General features: G+C 38.6%; 1 protein-coding gene across 1 annotated transcript in view; it reads right to left on the bottom strand.

The window, feature by feature from the left end:
• Positions 1-17,205, bottom strand: part of LOC139113993 (galactosylceramide sulfotransferase-like) — a 68,242-nt gene extending 51,037 nt beyond the window's left edge. Inside the window, exons 1-3 of the mRNA XM_070675466.1 lie at positions 17,052-17,205; positions 4,140-4,192; positions 3,682-3,779 (exon numbers count right to left, since the gene is read on the bottom strand). Coding sequence (XP_070531567.1) covers positions 3,682-3,779; positions 4,140-4,192; positions 17,052-17,205 — 305 coding nt within the window. The remainder of the gene's footprint in view (positions 1-3,681; positions 3,780-4,139; positions 4,193-17,051) is intronic.
• Positions 17,206-19,351: the final 2,146 nt, after the last annotated feature.

Here is a 19,351-nt window from a genome sequence, read left to right as displayed (position 1 = left end):
TTAAAGGTAGGCTAATTTAGATAATTGAACATGACAAAGTAACGGTAGTTCTCTTTTTGGAAAATGTGGTGGCCCTGAAAAGGGCCGTTTACGGTTTGGGTTAGATGGCCGGCTGCCGTCCTCACTGCTGTCATATATCACTGCAACACGACGACGTTTGCGTTGCGGAGACTGAGGTGATGTTGCTCCTCACTACAATGTTTAACGTGCAATTATTATAAGTTGCAGTACCAAATATCCCACAGACTGCCGCTGTTGGCGCAGGATGTTGAAACGCGGTCGCGGAGGAGACGGCGTTGCTGCTGACGTTCGATGTTAACGTTGCCCCAGAAATAGCTCTGCGTGGCAAGGTTGTGTGTTACCGGCGTTATGCGGCCTCCCACTACACACCGTCATGCAGAGCTACCCTGAAATAACCGGTCGCGGTTCTGCGTTGTTTGCATCTTCCGATCTGTCATTTGATGTTCTTTCTGACGAAATGCAGGTTGGTTTTAAACGTGAATATCGTGACAGAATCTCCTACATCCGCTGCTGATCGTCTAGCAAATTCACCTCTAATGGTTCACGCTTTAGATGTTTTGGTGACCGGAGAGCTCTGCATATGTTTTGTTGGGGGAACTCCGCTGTCATGCAGACGACTGTGATGGTTTTTGTCTCACGCTGTGGTTGTTTTTTTACCCTAAATACCGGCTTTCTTACAGATCGTACTTGAGATGGTATCTCACTTGTTCACTCCCATCGGTTGACATTTGAACCAAATAGATGTTTCTGGTTTATAATTTATCGCCAGATAAGGCCCCGGGGCGCGTCGTTCGCTTGATGACATGGCGGTCGACGGAGCGCAAACTGTTTATACGCGTACACGGGACAGCGAGAGGGGTCGTCAGGAATAGCGAAAGTCTTCGGTGGATAGGCCCTAGGTTGTTCGTTCATTTTCCCGGAAGATCTGGTCTTATTTTCCCTCTTGTTGAATTCTAAGAATTCGGTATTGACTCCCCACAGCATCTGCCTTCTCTCTTGACAGCCTCTGAACCCGAAGTGTTTTTGGTTATTTAGCCAAACGAGAAACAGTAGCGCTTCGGTGTTGTGTGTGCCGATCACACCTTTTTCAAAAAGGAGCTTGTCCTCACCGCGTTCGGTTAATTATTCGGCTGCGTTTGCTTTGTTGCCTTTGCCCTGTGTCTTCAATTTGGTACGTTTTGCTCTTTAAAGTTGCCTGCGAATTGCTAAATTCTTTATCGCGGCTGATCGAAAAGTTGTAACCATTCTCACCCAGGAAGCGATCTACCCCACCCTGGTAGGTCGTAAGCGAATATGGCTCTTACTCAGAACCGTCTTTTTGACGGACACCGGCGTAAAAGCTCCCGAGATACAGTCAAGGACATCTGGTGGAATTTCTAATATCGGTCGTGTTTCTGAAGGTCACAGAGTACGCATCCACTTTTTCAACTGGTTTACGACGCAATTTGTGGACTGCATGTCATTCGTATTTTTTCTTCCTCTGTTCAGCGATCAGCTCTTGCTTGTCGGTCTCCGAGAATTCAACGTAGCGCGATCGCGATGGCTGAACATTGGAGGAAACGGGCCGCGCATTTTCCTCCATACCAAAAAAGTCATAGTCCGTGGGCTAGAGGGGGTCTACGTTTCTCCCCCCCCCCATAGGATAACAAACCTGTATTTTCAGAAGCCTTGGGATCCCTAGAATACGAAATGGAATTTTAACAGAAAAAATATAGGGATGCAATAGCTGTTATGGTCATGTTTTGAAGGGTACCGCAAAATCACCATGTTCCAACCCAAATGCATTTTCGTCAAATCTATCTTCTTGTAAGTCATGTGCTGAGCTTATTTTTTAACATAACCTCATTCGTTTGATATCATTAGAAAGGAAATTTATTCTTGTTCAAGATGACATATTGTACTATGCAATATCTTCTACAGTTTTTGTGAAATATGACCAAAACTTACCCCATACCCCAAAATTTAACATTGCAAATTACAGTAAATCTCAAATTCTACCAATTTTTTAGCTTGGCATAATAAAAAATGCATTGCTTTGAATGAAATCTGTTTTATTTGATACAGGGACATGTCAGAAGTGTGATATAATCTTTTAATAGAAAAAATATTGGGACTCTAGAGCATATTTTGAAGGGTACCGCAAAATCACAGTGTTGGAGATTTGCATGCATTTTTGTTATATCTGTCATCTTATAAGTCATCTGCTGAGTATATATTGGTCCCCTCCAAAAATGATCCAAATGGCTACTAATGGCTACTACTGTTAAAAGTTAATTTAATACTTGTGACATACTTTTGTAACAAATAAATCAGATTCCATACAAAAATTGCTTTTTGTATTACCTGTAGCAAAAAAAATAGTAGAATTTAAGATGAGCCGTAATTTGCGATTTGAACTTTTGGGGTGTGGGGTAAAGTTTAACAACATTTTAGAACAACTATGAAGGACATTGATATTGCAATATGTAATCTTAAAGAAGAATAAGCTGGGTACTATTAGGTGAATACCCCGCAAGCTCAGCTGTAGCCAGGCCGCGGTGAGACGAACGTAACACTAAGCAGATAAAAAAGTTCCGGTTGATGACATACAACGTGGGTAATTCGGATTTTCTATCTGTCCTGTAGTACGTCACACAGGTGGCAATTCTTGCCAGTTCATGTTATATATATATATATATATATATATATATATATATATATATATATATATATATATATATATATATGTATATATATATGTATAAATATAATATATATATATATATATATATATATCATTTAAAAACTATCTACCGTTGATTGACCAATCAGAGTGCTCAATTCAGGGTGTTTTATTTACTCGTAAAGCCTTGGTCACCAAATTCCAGAAACGAATGACAGCTCCGTAGTAAAGTATTGTCCAAACAAAAGTAAACATGTCATATTCTGTAGACATCTTGTACGTTTTTTCCCTAATATTCAAATTTGGTAACACAGCGGAAACCAGCTGCAACACAAAATCTGCGGTGGTACAAACATAAACTAATGTGCCCTAGGGCATTTAGAGGATGTTCCATTACATTGGAAGGCTATTTCACAAATAAAAGTCTTAATTCACATCCTAAACATATTACATTGACAATATATATATATATATATATATATATATATATATATATATATATATATATATATATATATATATATATATATATATATATATATTATCCCATCAGAGTTTTGACGCTATAGTGAGGGCTGCAGAATCCAAGGCGAATTCTGTGAGGCCTACTTGCACTGTCTCGCCATTGCGTTCTTTCATAAAATGTAATCATAATGATGGATTTGCCGATTATGAATTTACTTTCCTTTATGCCCTTCATAACAATTAGGATTGCAATCACATATTTAAATACTATCATCTATGATTTGTGTAGTTACACTATGGTGGATTAGAAGCTTGAGTCTTCCAAAGTACGACATTATTCCGCACATCATTAAAAAATTGATATAAACTAAAATACGCGTCATGCCATATTCATCTCGGAAACTGATGCATAACAAACTGCTAAACTTCTCACATGCTGCCGCAACAAAGAGAATTAGGGGCACCAATTATAGAGCAAATCGTTGGCCCTCACCCTGATTTGTAGGACTTTAAATGCATCCTCATTTACTTACCTATAAGTGTTCATTAAGAAAGTACTTGATTGCTCTTGGTAGAAGACAATGGTTGTTGTAGCAACGACACAGATGATAAACATCACAAGGAAAGTTGTCTGCAAATGGAAATTATTAAAATGAATAAAATGTTACTTTTTGGTAAATTTAGCATTAAAAGTATTTCCCATAATTGTGACACGAGGAATCCAATAATAACACTTTGTCGATTAGCCAAAATTATTAAACCGATTTTGCATTAATTGTTGTCCTTTTTCTTCTTCATTTATGTACTCTTATCTGTTCATCTAGTTCACTTATCCAAAATATTCACTTTTGAAAGCCTATATAAAGCGAGCTGTAGTTGTTCTTCTTTTGTTATATGTTGCTGTGTTCAACGCTTTCTGTAGTTTGCTAGACCAACAGACGGTTATAATCTTCGCCCAACCTGTAGAACCTTTTCTGTATGCGCGGTATACTGCAAGGCCTCCATTGGTGACCCTAGAAACCTCTCTTGTTCTGTCCTTTATGGCTGTAGACACATCAACCGAGAGTGTATCACTGACATAACTATACGTCCTTGCAGAATTGGGAATGCACTAGTGCAAATACCCCTTGCTGCTTCACAAAAGTGGTTGACATAACAACGTTCAAATAAACAAGTCCAACACAGGAGAAATTAAGCACATAACCTTGAGGCTTAAACAGGTTGAGAAGGAAAAGACACAACAACACAAAAATAATTTAAGTTTAAATTAAAAATTGCCGAAAATTGACATCAGAGATGGAAATTGTTTCCTGTCTTATTCGGCCATTTATAAGCCCTTAAGATTTGATAACTGTTGCCACTTATAATACCAGTGATATTTAGTCAGGTTCCCTGTCAACAGTCCACATCATTTCAAAAATTGGCGACGCTATACAATAATATGTTTTTCCTATCATTAGCCAATCAGCGACCAGCGCCATCAGTAAAAAATGACACCACAGAGAGTCTATTTCCTGGCAACCTCCATATGTGTCCATGATTACGTACGCCATAGTGTGTATAACTCTATCTTGCTAAGAACTCCTCCACTGCACCATTTACATCCTTTTGCGTGTATCATCGTAGAGCTGTGTCAAAAAATATTGTCAGTTGTGAAAGAGGGTTTTGCCAAAACACTTGGCGTCGCACACTTCATGGGAATACGGATGTCGTTTGTGAAATATAAATAATTCATCGCGCCGTATTCTGTCATAATCTTGAACAGTTGTCTGGCCGCTCTGTCAACACGCATTTTTAAAGCGCGTACCAATTTTAGTCTTGCAAAGACAACTAAACCCCAAAAATTGCGGTGATCCACGAATTCTGGCCTGAAGTTCTGCGAAATATAAATCGTGTATCCAAACAGGTCGTTCAGAAAACCCCATTTGAATCGGAGATGGAAGCAATAAAAAATTCTACCGTTTTCTGTTATCATCTCAAACAGTTGTGTGGCCACTTTGTCAACACTCATGGTGCCAATTGTTAACTACCATTTGCAACACTTGAGAAGGTGTGTTTTGTATATATACAATCATAATTTCTGACCACATCAAGTAGACTTAACCAGCAGTAAAATGGCCACGGGTGTATCATAGATAGATATTCAGAAATAACATCAGTAATATTTTGGAATTTCTTTAGACTGTGCGGTTTTCCATTGTTTTGACTGATCATCGGCCTTTGAAGTTTTGCCGCTAAAAATATCTTACTCAGTTGTTTACTTTGGCTCCACTGTATGATATTATTAAGGATATAGTTAGTATCGTTATCCGTTTTGAATCCCATTAAGTAACAATCAGCCACCGTACACTGAATTACTCAGACCCAGACAAGCTTTATGGCAACATGCCCCCTACATGCCCGAAGTGACTGGAATCTGAAACAATATCGCTGACAAGTTAACAAAGTCGCTCGCTAATTACCAAGTAAAATCACCGTATGACAGGCAATACAGCTGGTTAATTTGCTAATTAGGTATCCCATTTCCAGTCGCCACCGCTACAATATTTGATTATCGTAATATACCGTAATTTAAAAATCCCCAATGCAAAAGTATAACAATAGCTACAATTTTCCTGATCATGCAACCTTAAAGGTATGGAAATCGATCCCAGGGCCTAGGAGTGGCACATGTAAAACAGTGTGTATCTTTGCGTCAGAGGCGGAATAAATCTATTTATCCAGGAAATCTTAATCCCGACTGCTATGTTTGTACGCACATAGAGCCAGTCGACGTTAGGGACACAAAAAAAACAACAACACGAGGAACAAACAGGCAGTGGTTTTGAACAAAATCAATGTACCCGGTACTTCTTCGATGTCTGTAACTCAGTACATGAAAATATTCGTAGCTTGACGCACTTTGAACATAGCTCGTAACAAGGGACAGTGGAAAGCCCACAGAACTACGTGTACAACTATAACAGCCACTCATGTAGTTGGCGCTCAGTGAAGATTTTCCGATCAACAACTTTGACGGATGATGGACTGACCTTTTCTACCGCAATTATTATCTCCCTCGATTCAGCACAAAATTTTCGTATGGACTGTTGATTCGGTGTTTACAGTTGTTACGTGGTGGTAAATCCTAGTCGTATTTACGACTGCTGCGTAATCAGTCACTGAATAAATTTTGCACGCATTTACGAGCACTGATCACTGGATATTACTACCATTTTTAATCGAAAACCGTCCGTATACGCGTATGACGGTTGTGACAAAAACAACACAAAGAATCTGGCGTACATTGTTACTGCATTACTTTGACCAAAAAATCACCCAAATGCCGAACGGTGATCATACAGAACTCTGCTGCAGGTTTCTGGACTAAACGACCCCAAACCGACCGGGTCCCAGTCAACTGTGCCGGGCTCGACGTCTACTCTATCAGCGTCAACTCAAATTTTCACTCCAGAAAACTTTACCCCACAAACTGGGAATATACTAAATTTACCTTGAAAAAATTTCAAACTGTGTATCGTATTGAAAAAATCTTACCGGGGCCACGGAGCAAATTAAAAAACCAACAAACCCACACAGAAACAGTGGAATGATCATTAGTGCAAGTTCGCTGTATTATATGTCAGGCTGAAAAAATCCAGCTTTGAAATTTCTGGACGGTACAAACGGCGGGGCAGAATTAGACAAGATTACGACCAATGTGTTACCGCCGATGGTACATAACGTACTGTTGATAGCAGGTAGTTCGGTGTCCAGTGAGAACACGATTCCGAATATATCACGGCTGTTGATTTGAGCTGCCTCCGATCGAAAATTTTCAACACAAAGACATGATATCAATAATTTTGCGAGATTATAAGTACCCGCTGTCTTCTCGCCAAATAGCTGCGATCAAGATCATTATGATAGAAGCAATTGACCGCCGAACACCTGCTTGCTGTTCTTATACACAACGTGTAAAAACTTATTATTCCTGCTGAGAAATACGACAGCAAATATTGCAATGTGAATTTCTTACTATCTTCCTCGCAATGGTTTTGCATCTGTGTTTATTTTATCACGGTCACTGGACCATTTCTGACGATTTTTACTAACAAAGAATCAGTTCACACTCATCGTGGGAACACATTGCAAAGACGTTCACAAAATTTTCATCACATTCATCCCATTACCGTAATCCCCGTTTCAAAGACGTAGGAAATGTATAATGATTTGTTATCTTGAAAAATCCCGAACTGAAGCCTCTAAATACAAAATGATTTTTCTTCTGAACAACTTCCCGACAACTTTACAATCACACTCTGGTCATCACATGGCGGTTGTAACCGTACATGTGCTGCTGCCAATGGAGAATCAAAAGACTTCAAATCAACAGTCAAAACGTACGGAAAAAATATCAATATCCAAGCAATGTAAAACAGAGTAATTTTGATAAGGTCAATTTATTGTATATTATAAAAAATCTCCAGACCACTCAGAACAGCGTAAGATTATGATCTTACTCATTCTAATACTACACTCACATGGTAGGGTAAAAATATGGGAACTCAGATCGTTATATACTGTTTCCGTCAAACGAGTCCGCTTATCTAAAGACGGCAAAAATGGTAAAAAAGACGGTAAAATGACCATAATTATTATTGCTTGTCTCTGTAAATTTTGCCGACTATTCGTTAGTAGTTGTCGAATTTCTTGAGTTTGTCCGAAAACTATTTCAGTGAATGACGTAAGTTTCAAGACACCCGAGTGCGAACGCAATATCGATATCGGGATAGCAAAATCAGTCACAGACAATCGAGGAAGAACATAAGAGTCGATTTAATTCATCCTAGGTTACCATGAAAGTAAAAAAGGTAATGTTGTGCCCTGGTTGGGAAAGAAAAGTTGATTAAGTTTTCAAAAAAACGTCAGCTAATACTCGAACAATTTAGTAAAAAACTAGCACAGAAAAACGTATAGAGAAGAACGACATCACCGATCACGGCGATCTTCAGACCTTTTATCATGTTTCAGTCTGAACGGTCAACATTTGATGCTATAATCTATGTCAAGTGTCTCTTTTTGGTCAAATCCGACAGAGATGAATCAATCACGATTTAGTTTCATCGCCCCGACCCGACAGGAAATAATGAAGCTCATGGGCACCTGTATACATGTAATCGTGGCATGAACGTATCCAATGCCCGTCCACTGCATGAGCCATTGACCGTGCATCGCGAGCAAACAACGGTTTTGGACGTCACGGGAGCATTTTTTTTTCGCAGTCTGTGAGCGGTTGAGTGGTTTGGGTAGGCTGCATATATGTAGATCGGAATCGAGTTGATTTCGGCCGAAAACAGTTAGAAAGTAGTTTTTCGTGCTCCGTCCAAATTGGATCCGCATGTTGCCGGTTTTGTCCATGGCAATCAGCAGAGCTGTGGTGGGAGGCCGTATAACGCCGGGAACACACGTCATCGTACGCAGGGCTAGGCCACAACATACTTCCAAAAGCGATCTATCGTAAAATATCGTACTGCAGGTCAACATACACATCACCCATTCATAGGCCTACAGGTACACAGATCAACGAACAAAAAGGGAGAGGCAATCTGCTTGAAACCATGAAGTAGTCTGTTTGTGTCTGAATTCATTGAGGCGCGTGTTCAGTAACCGTTGGTCAAGTTTTTTCGTTCAGTAGTAAGAATCGTTTATTCATTGTTGACATCGTAATCGATCCGATGTACACAACAAATGTTTGATCGTTTGCACCTTTGCGCGTCCCCTCGTGATTGGCAGCTGTTTGAATGCTTTCATCTATTGTTTGTTGGACGCTTCGAACACAGCATCGAAGCAGTTTGGCATAAAAAATCAACTTAAAATGGAAAAAATGAGAGAATTTCGCCAACAGGGTGATGCCACAAGTATTCACAAAACGTAATATGTTGGAACAGTGCTTTAAAGTTCCATTAGCTGTATCTTCTGGCGATTTTTCCGTTAGTTTTGATTGAAATGATCACTGGCTCATGTTGAATAGCCTGTCAAATAACAGAGAATCGCATATTATTCGGAAACAGTACGTGCCCTACAACTAAATAACACGTGATTTTAAAACGAAAATTTCAATTTTTGTCCGGACAGAAATACAAACTCTGTTGACACGCGGATTGTAACGTAGGCATTCTTCTGCACCTGCTCGAGCCATTTACAGCAATTTCAAAATAAATATTCATTACTTATGCCCGGTACTTAGGTCTTAGTCCATTGTCCAAGCATTGCGTAGCCAGATGTCTGGCAATCCACGTCGCAATGTTGTTTTGATCCCGCAATAAACGTAAACTTGTACATATCGCGTGATCGCGGCGTCACCATATCTGCGTTCTCCCTAGCACGCTGAGCATGCCAGACGTCAACAAACAAGCTCGGAAGGGCAACACGTTTGAACAAAAATTAGCAGTTTTATGTGGCTATAACATCACAAATCATGTTTGTTTCTTCGTAAAACAAAATTTTGCAACAAATTTGAGCCTCCAACATGGGTTTTTCCGAGGTAAAAAATGGTCAAACGTTACAAATAATGGCCCTTTAATTTACACCATGGTTGTTGAAAGATCCAGATTTTCGGGAGCATTCGTTGACGTTGTTACCATGTGCCACTCATGTTGGATTATGAATCCCCAGGGAGATAGGGGGTATTTATAGGCTCCCCCTGCCTTTAAGCAAACAACATTACAAATATAAAATTTGATCTTGTCAGTATTTTTGCCTTTTCTTTTACATCTTGTTATCTTAAGTATTCAATAATCAGCTTATCAACAGAATCTACATATTTGTTATGTTCATTTATATTGCTGTCAGTTGCATATCATACACATTGAAATTTAATATCCAGGCAGTGTGACTAAGTATAAAACATTTCAACATGATTTTAAAAACATTAAGTACAAAATATATGATGTTGCTACAGAACACAAATTGACAAAATATCGAATTTAACATACCTACTGCTGATAATTCACATCTTTGTTGCACTCTATGAACAATGTATTCATTGTAAAATGACAAATACAGGTAGCCATATAGGAATAGACATAAACTGCACCATTCATTCAAGGAGATGCACTTTTTTATGTACCATAGTAAATATTTTTTGTGAAGCGCAATACACCTATTGTCCCTTTTGGCCATTGTATATTGATAACTGTCAAGTCTCCACGTCTTCCATGTGTTGCTCTCCCATCTGCTTGTTTGTAAAAGCATGTTACTGTCATGAGTGTTAAACGACTAAAATCTCGTTTTGAACTACATCAGCGTCAGAGCTAAGCTTATCTTTGTCACTGTCAATGCCGGTATGCAGTGACAGTGACACTGCCAGCAGGTAGTAGCAGGGCAGAAGCTTTATTATAAACTTTTAATAATTTTGACAATATTTTTGTTCAGTGTATTCAGCTTATACGACTGCGTACTTTTTCTACTTCCTACAGCATCTTGATCTGTCCAGTAAATCTACTTGCCGACACAGCCTGTGCGTGTGTGTGTACTGTGTATTTGTATCATTGACAACTTACTTTTAGTCTGGATTCTAATTTAATTATCACAAATAGAGTTTACATATACAGGCGCTTTTTGATAAACTGGATATTTTTGTGTCTCCTTACAACATTATTAATTTTTTTGAAAAAAGGGTCATGAAATGTGACAAAATGGTTCTAGATTTTGTTCAATTTTATCTAGCGCTTAGAACCATTAGATGTAATAAAAATGCTATTCAATTTTCATCAACTCACCTATCAAACTGAGGAATCTGAAAATGTAAAATCTTTTCAGGTCCCCCCTCCCTTCATTCGCAGAGCAAAAATTTCAAGTCCCAACCTCTCCTACCCGAAGAATTTTAAAATCACCCTGAATTTCTCCAGCCATCCCCTATAGTATTTGAGAATGCAACCTTATAAGTAGCATAGTGGCTTCATGCAACAGACTGTCATTAATAGTGACTTGATGTATTGCAATGCGTTCTCATTGTATGATACATGAACATAGGTGATTACCTGAGTACCAAGGCGATATCCTACCGTACCCTGTATCCCATCCTGATAGTGTGTGTGTGTGATTTGGAGCACGTGAGTACATTGCTCGGCCTGTCTGTGAGGTAGTGTGTTTATTTGGGCGCAATTGTGGTTTAATCATGGTGATTTGTAAATGACCAGACAAAAGATCGATCATCCCTTAATTTCGTATCAAATGTACCGTGATTTCAAAAGGCTGTAGTGTGCAGGTGTTTCATTGCTTTCTGCTATAGCAAGTCCGGGCCCAGTACTGGGCGACAAAGGCGTACATATCGGTTACAGTTCAGTCAAAATAGGGTTAGACACACCACAGATTTCAAATTTTTTTTTCTTCAGAATACATTTTGGAGAGGTACCCAGAACAACATATCAAAAGTTTACTCAAATCTACCTTGGGGAAATATGTCTAATTTGCATAAATCAAATATGGCTGCAAGCCGTCCTACAAAATAACACAACATGTTAAACAAGCTACTTATTTGGCATGGGGAATAATGTTTGAAATATAATGTTGTGTATAGGCACTTCGTTAATTTGCATAATTCCAATATGGCGTCTAACATTCCTTAAAAAAGTGCATTTTCGGTCATATAACCTGTATTAAACAAGCTATTTCAGAGATTTTAAAGTTAAAAGTATATTTCTCTGGCATGGATTACAATTTTGGAGGTAAAATGTTTTACACGAGCACTTTTTTAATTTGCATAAATCCAATATGGCGGCCAACATTAAAACAAAGAACAATTCCAGTCATGTGCCACGTAGTAAATAAGTTATTTCAGGGAGTTGAAAGTTTTAATATGTTTCTTGGACATGAAGAAACACTTTTAGTAATTCGTTGTTTAGAAAGGCGCTATGAAAATTTGCATAATACGTTCGCCAAATTAAAGCCCCGTTGCTTAATAGCTTTTAAAGTAAATAAGGTTCGGGTATAGATTATAGCACTAGGAACCCTAAAAACAAAACTGTTAAGTCCTTTGACTTTTATCTTTAAATTTTGCTTTTTTTTCTATGTACGATGACTATTAACGATTGTTAGCAGTCTGAATAATATATTCTCTTTCTGAATATAACATTGGAATCATCTGTATACGACATTATTTGTAAGTTGTATAGGTGTTCAACACTATACAGAATCAAAGCATGCAATCTCTCATGCCAGGAAATGCCAAGAGGATTTGACCGGTAAACCTCGCTGTTAATTTTATGCAGGAAATTACAATAACAATGCTTGGTCGAATGACGCAGTGCCTTGAGGGCGGGATCGCCAGTGGTATTATGGGGAGGAGTACCTTCCCGATGGTGATAAGTGGTGCGGATTACCGTCGCCTGGGTGACTGGCGCATACGCGTGCCAAAAGACACCTATGGTTGATTTCCTGTTTACCTGTCGGAAGGCAGAGCTGCAAATACCTGGACTGAACCATTTTTTGTGGGTGTCGGTGGTACTTTAACAATAAAAGGAAAGATGCACACATATTGAGTTTATTGTCTTGTTTATGAACGGCCAGTATTTACAACAGCATAAATTATGTGCATTTTCCTCTAGAAGAAATAAAAACATCGCGAATTTTAACCATATCCCTTAAGCTCGACGTACACTTGAGTGCCCCAAAGAACCATGAAATCGCCCGACTTTCGATTGAAGAGAGTTTTGCCAAACCGCGTATGCAGAAATTTCAAAGTGGCAGATGACTTTATTTTTAGAATCATAGACAGTATAGCGAGATGTCAAAAATGTTTTTGTGTCGAGTTTGTGTTTGATTCGTTTCGAAAATATGTTCCTACATTCTTATCCGATTGTTTGTGTTAATGAAATGTTTGTTTCGCTTTGGATATTTGTAGGGAAGTTTGGATTAGCGTGTACGGTAATGTTTTGTTCGTGTGGGGAAAGCTTATGGCGAGACGCAGCCGGGCCTATGGTGTTACAAAGTTGATAAAGTGGCCCTTTGACGCTTGCGGCGAAACCCGAGTGTGGTTTCTTATCAGTCGCAGTGTAGATTCTTTCTTTAGTTTGTGTTTGTAAAAATTATTTTAATGCATTTTAGTAGTCTTGCTCCTCGAGTAGCGAGGCAAGTATATTAATTTTTGGTCAAGTTGTGAGTCTGTTTGGTGGTTCGGTTTGTTTGTTCTATGTTTCTTTACTTCGATAAATTTTGTTTTGACTAGTGTCTTTTAGATTTTTGCGGAGGTTTGTGAATTTTTAGGCAATAAGTACCACTACGGAGTACGGATTTTATGTTTATTGGATCAAGATACTTACAAGTATCATGATTGATGTGCTTGTTCTCGCACATTTTGATTAATAGTTCGTTAACTATGTTTACTGTTTGTTCTTGCTTGTTGTGCATAATACTGAAGTAGTAAGGAAATATTGGATATTGTGTCAAAATAACAAATTTTATTCGAAAATAACTACAGGGAATTCCCCCTTACCCGTTTGCCTATTGTGCATGCGTGGAAGAGGGAATTCCCCACTGAGTCAGATGGGTAATCCCCGAAGGGGTAATCCCCCTTACGCGTTTGCGCATGCATGGAAGAGGGAATTCCCACTGAGTCATTCAGCGCTGACTCACTGGGTAATCCCCCTAACAGAACAGTATTCTATTACCGGATGGAAGGGAGATCATTTGCTAGATAGATTCTGACTGTGCTGCAGCTCTGTACCGTTCCAGTGCCCGTTCCGGAGGTGCTTCTGGATGTAAGTATATACTCCCTATCGGAACGGTTTTCTGGTTGTGTTTTTCCTACGCCTATCGGAACGAGATTTTAGTCCCTACCCTACAGTAACCGTTCTGATCTTGAACACTGTTGCGCAATACCCCTATCGGAATGTTTTCAGGCAGGGGCTTTCCAGTAGGCTTCGCGGAACGGTTGCTTAGCAGCCTGTGATGTCATGACACAGGTCTGTCATTCTACAGTTTTCGGAACGGTTTTCATGAAAATCCTATCAGAACGTTTCTACAGAATTTTTTTCTGAATGACTATCGTTAACTAAAATAATAAAGACTTCAATCTACTATTTTCAACAGAGACCTGAGCATCGCTAATTACATAAACATGTGCAAATATATTATCATCCCGGCCTTCGATTCTATTATCATCACGAGAGTCGACACTTTTCACTGAAGTATCTTTCTTCAAGATTTCAAGTTGTATTCCATCCTTTGTGTTCATTACTCTAAGGCCATTTCCATGAAACTCAATATCTTTAAAGCTACGCAGATCATAAACAGACAAAATTTATTCTTCAAATAATCGACTTCGTCTATATCAATTTCACACCAATCTTTATCTTCAGCAAAATACCGTCTTGTTTCTGTCCAAAATTGTCTTGGTATCACCTTCTGAGCATATATTTTATCTGCAATGCCCTCGATTGATACAGACACAGATTCAATGGATGGATTAAAGAAAAGTTCACTATTAAGTTCTGACTGATTCTGATTTTTAGTGAAGAGTATCGCAATACCTCTAATGCTACGTCGTGGTACATTTATATTTTCATTGATAACCGTGGTTGATTCTTTGAATGGGATTGTTCTAAAATAATGTATATGCTCGTAAAGGTAACTTTTTCCACTGTTGTAATAACCAGCAGTTGACCTCGCGAGTACGGAATCAGAAATTGTTTCGTATTCCATTTGAATGTTTTTTAATTTATAATTGGGTGTAACAACATTATTACTAACAAGTAATTGGGAGGCGGGTGCAAGCGTAATTTCCCATTCAATATGACTCCCTAACTCTTTTGGATATGCAACCCCATGGCCTGTTATGAGGGGATGATTCAGATGAATAGCATATTTTGTTTTATATGTGTCAAAAAGTAAATTATCATCCACGACGGCGTGATCTGCATTGGCCGCGCCACTTCTCAATTTTCTTAGATTTTCGTTCTGAATTCCGTACAGTGTCATGTTTGTTCTCTCCTTTTTATGTTTGAAGAGATCGCGATAACATTCAATAAGGTTATATTTATTCAAATTGAAAAGTGCCTGCCCCTGAAATGTGAGAACCATACGCTCCACCAAATTTTTTGCAACATTTTGTACTACTCGGTTATCTTCGTGACCCATTACTTCGAGATCAAAAACCAGGTCGAAAGTATCTGGAACTAGTACTACTCCGCTTTCTAACTTTGGACATCGTATGATAAGTGTCTGGCCTGGATCTGCCTCACTTGGATTATGAGCATGAGCATCATGATGAGTTCTTTCTGACTTCGTTCCCTTCGGTATTCGGTTGGTGAATTCCGGTAATAATGATCTATCGTAACCCATTTTCGTGTAATGTATATAGTAGTGAAGAAGAAAAAATTACAGTTAAAAAGAAAAAATAAATCACATCTTTACATAAATATTACCATCAGCCTGAAATATAAATCGATTACCTGTGTCACGAATAAGTCGAAGGACCCAATATTCTTGTAAATGTTGGACTTCCATTTCATCATTGTCAATCTCCTGAAAGACGTTTATGAATTCTAGTCGCTTAAAGAAGTTAGTCTTTTGACATTCCTTAATGAAAGCTAATATGTTATGATATAGATTATCATCTTTGAGTCGGACACCTGGATTTGCTCGAAGGATATGTCGATTTACTCGTCGGAGTTTGCATCATTCCAATTCGACAGAGAAACCAAACAGGTCTTTAGTTTTAGAAAGAAACTTTGCAATATTCTTTTCACCAAACATGTCGATTCCGTAAGACCATATATTAGTACATAATTTTATTTATAATGACTAATGTTAAACCTGTCAAAAATATCCATAGCTGTTCTCCAACAAATCCAACAACCGATCCTGCTGTTTTTAAAAGAAAACTGACAAGGGAGCCGATTAAACCTGGTATTGCAGCAGCACTTTTTGCGGCCAAGGTTAAATAATAACCATTCGCCAAATTGCTTTACAGTTTCTTTCGCTTTTGTATATACTTTGGGCGGACCTGAACCCCCTGTGTTTGCGCCAGTTCCTGCTGCTCCTCCTCCTCCTTTAGTCACAGCCAGGGCAATTGTTGATATTGTCATTCCAAGGGCAGTCAGTATTGCAGCGATTGTAATACCATTTCGTTTAAATAACTCTGTCAGCTTCAGCCTGAGTGACAATTCTGGATCGGAAATTACATCACGAAGAGACCTAGTCGTAGCCAGACTTTCACGTGCCCCACTGATCTTACCATGTTCGTATTCAATTCGATCAACAATTTTAGCTTCTCTTGTTATGAGTTCAGCAAGTAGTTTCTCGGCTTTTTCTTTTCCTTGGGTGCTCGTTTCAGGATCCTTTAACTGTTTTTCAACTTCTTTTTTCTCTAGCGTTATTTTCTTTTTTTCATTGTTAAGATCGTCAAGACGCATATTCGCAATCCTTAATTCATCATTAATAGCTCTATACTCAGGGTTTAGATTGTTCCATTCATCGATTTTATTTTCAAAAGCTTGTATTTTGTGTGCATTACCAGAAGCATCTTGCCGTAAGAATGTCAGTTCATCTTTGTATATACCCATGTCTTCTGGTGTCATCTTCTCAGCCGGTATTTTATCGTTTTTCACATCTTCAGAATACAATGTAGAACTCACAAATTCGGGCTCTGCGCTAGAGCGATATTCGACTCCACTCCATCTGTATACTTTATTTACGAATTCAGAACCTCCTGCCTTCTTTTTTAATGTGGATTTCTCTAAAAATCTACTTCCTTTATCTGTTGTAACTCTGATGTCTTTATAATACAGTTCACCACCAATAATCTCAGCATTTATAATCAATTCGTTTCGTGCATCCGGATTAGTAATATTATATTTGTCTAAGAGTCGTTCAGACATTAAATTTGTAATTTCTCCTCTCTGTCTAATCAACGAATCACCTGGGGGTCTATCGCTTGAGCCAGCCTGGAAAGGATCGGCTTCTGCAAGGGCATTATCGTCTATAAAGTATGTTTCAGCAGTAGCAGCATCATCATCCAAATTTGTGTCACCTAAATTCTTGAGTTCTATATTTTCTTCTCCTCCTTCTGCCATATTGTCTTTCTATATTACTACAATTATTTTTTATCATCCCTTACATATACAGTAAAAAAATGCACGTCTCAGTTGTTGAAAGCGTTGAACAATTGGCCGACTATATCGAAAGAACTAGCGCCGCATATCGACGAAGTTACAAATTAATGGGTCGAATTGATATGGCTCTTAATGTGACTAAGGGAATTCTTGTAAGCTCTGCTGTAATAGCAGCAATTCCGACAGTTCCAGTTCTTTTAGCTTTAACTCCTATACCAGGTGTTATTATTGATGTGATACAAGGAAAAACAGGAGTATCAAAAAGGCGAGAGAAATATAAACATTATTACGTTCAATATAAACAGCTGCTTACACAAATACAAGAAAAAGGCGCAACAACAGAAAACGCCTCAGACCTTATTCAGGACATATTTCATCAGGCACTAGAAATTCAAAAACAAGAAGGATTTAGTCCCCCTTTAGAGCGTTACATGCAACATTATGGATTAAATGGATATGAAAGTTAACTCCGTTAGGAACTCTGTTTCTGATACATATATCCTATCGACCTAGTCTTTTCCAGCCATCTTTTTGTGTCTAGATTATATAGCTGTATACGTTTGATATCATTGACTGCCATCATGATTTTATTACAGTCTTCACTCCTAATCTCACCGGCTTTCCGCACAAATTGTACAAAATGTGCCTGCTCAGGCTCCTCCCCAGTTTCAAACAGTTTCTTATAGTTTTCAAAGTTTATATGTTTACGAACACAGACATCTTTTATCCCTTTATTTTTTTTCGTCTCCGAAGTTGGAGTCCAAAAAGCATATACTTTTGAACGAATGCCGACAATTCAAGAATAGGTACTCCATTCAACTCATCTTTAAATTTACCGATCACCTTTTTATTAATCTTTGGAAAATCGAGGCGCTCATCCCACTAGTATCATATATAGACTCATTACCATTCTTTTCCACATCTTCTCGGACTATATCATTGAAAGTTACGTCTGGGGAAGGAAGAGGCACACTGTAAACAAAACTATCAGTATCTATGTAGGCTAATTCTATTCCTTTGAACTGCTTTCGAAAGTAATTGTAGTGCATATCATACATAAGCAGCTTAGAAAGTTCGAGTACTGCCGCGCCAATGAAAACTGGCTTTTTATATTCATATTGATCCCTTTTCAGTTCCAGTAGGACACTGTCGCAGGAATCGCCATCCTCTTCCCTAGATATATAAGTTCTATACTTCATATTTGGTATATACTTTTGGTATTTATCAGAACTGCCCAAAGCAAATTTAAAATTTCTATACTTTCGGACATCTTCTATTGTCTTGCTGAACATTGCATTATTCATAAACTTATAGAAATTCTTTTCAAAATCTGTTTTTTCCCTCTGCCCTCTTTTTAGTGTTAAAGTCAATGTAGTCGGCGAGACACGGCGCCTCTTCGAAGGCAAGCGCCCGATACACCTTTTTCAGTCGCATTCCCATTCGAAGATAGAATTCAAGCAACTTGTAGTGTAAGACGTATCTCTCTCTGTCCATAAGACTTGTAATCAGTCGACTGCCCTGCCTCGGAAATTCATAGTGATGCGGCGCTAATGGTAAATCGTCGTGTTCTTCATGTAATTCAGCCGGATATTCTAAGTCTACTTCTAGAAAACTTGGCGGAAATCTAGCGCCTGGTCCCCAATCCAAGCCTGCTCCGCCATTCTGAGCAGACCATTCTACCCACTCTTCCATCGTCATCCAATGAAGTCCACCCGTGGGCATTGGTTGACTCATTGCCCAGCCATAAAGATTATTAGCATCGAGATATTTTATTTCGGTCAACGGCTTCTCCGGATTGCCAGTGGCGGCGTAAGCTGGATGATTTGTCTGTAAATAATGAATATTACACTGACTGATACCACCTCTAATTCCCCTCTGAAATTCATCTGCTCAGCATCTTGAATAAGTTTAAATTTATTACCTGTATAAAGTAACATAGCATCCCATGTCAAGCCGGGCGCTGACATATAGTGAGCTGGGTCTAACTTATATGCTTCTAAACATGTGTCACAGAAATTTTCGAATATATTCGCAAGAAGGAGAACGTCGGTCTCACAATAGAATTCCATATAATCTTTAATCGTCTGACATCCCACTTCATCCCACA

The sequence above is a fragment of the Ptychodera flava genome, chromosome 16, assembly GCF_041260155.1.
Source record: "Ptychodera flava strain L36383 chromosome 16, AS_Pfla_20210202, whole genome shotgun sequence".
Taxonomy (NCBI): Eukaryota; Metazoa; Hemichordata; class Enteropneusta; family Ptychoderidae; genus Ptychodera; species Ptychodera flava.
This window is presented reverse-complemented; position numbering and strand designations above follow the sequence as displayed.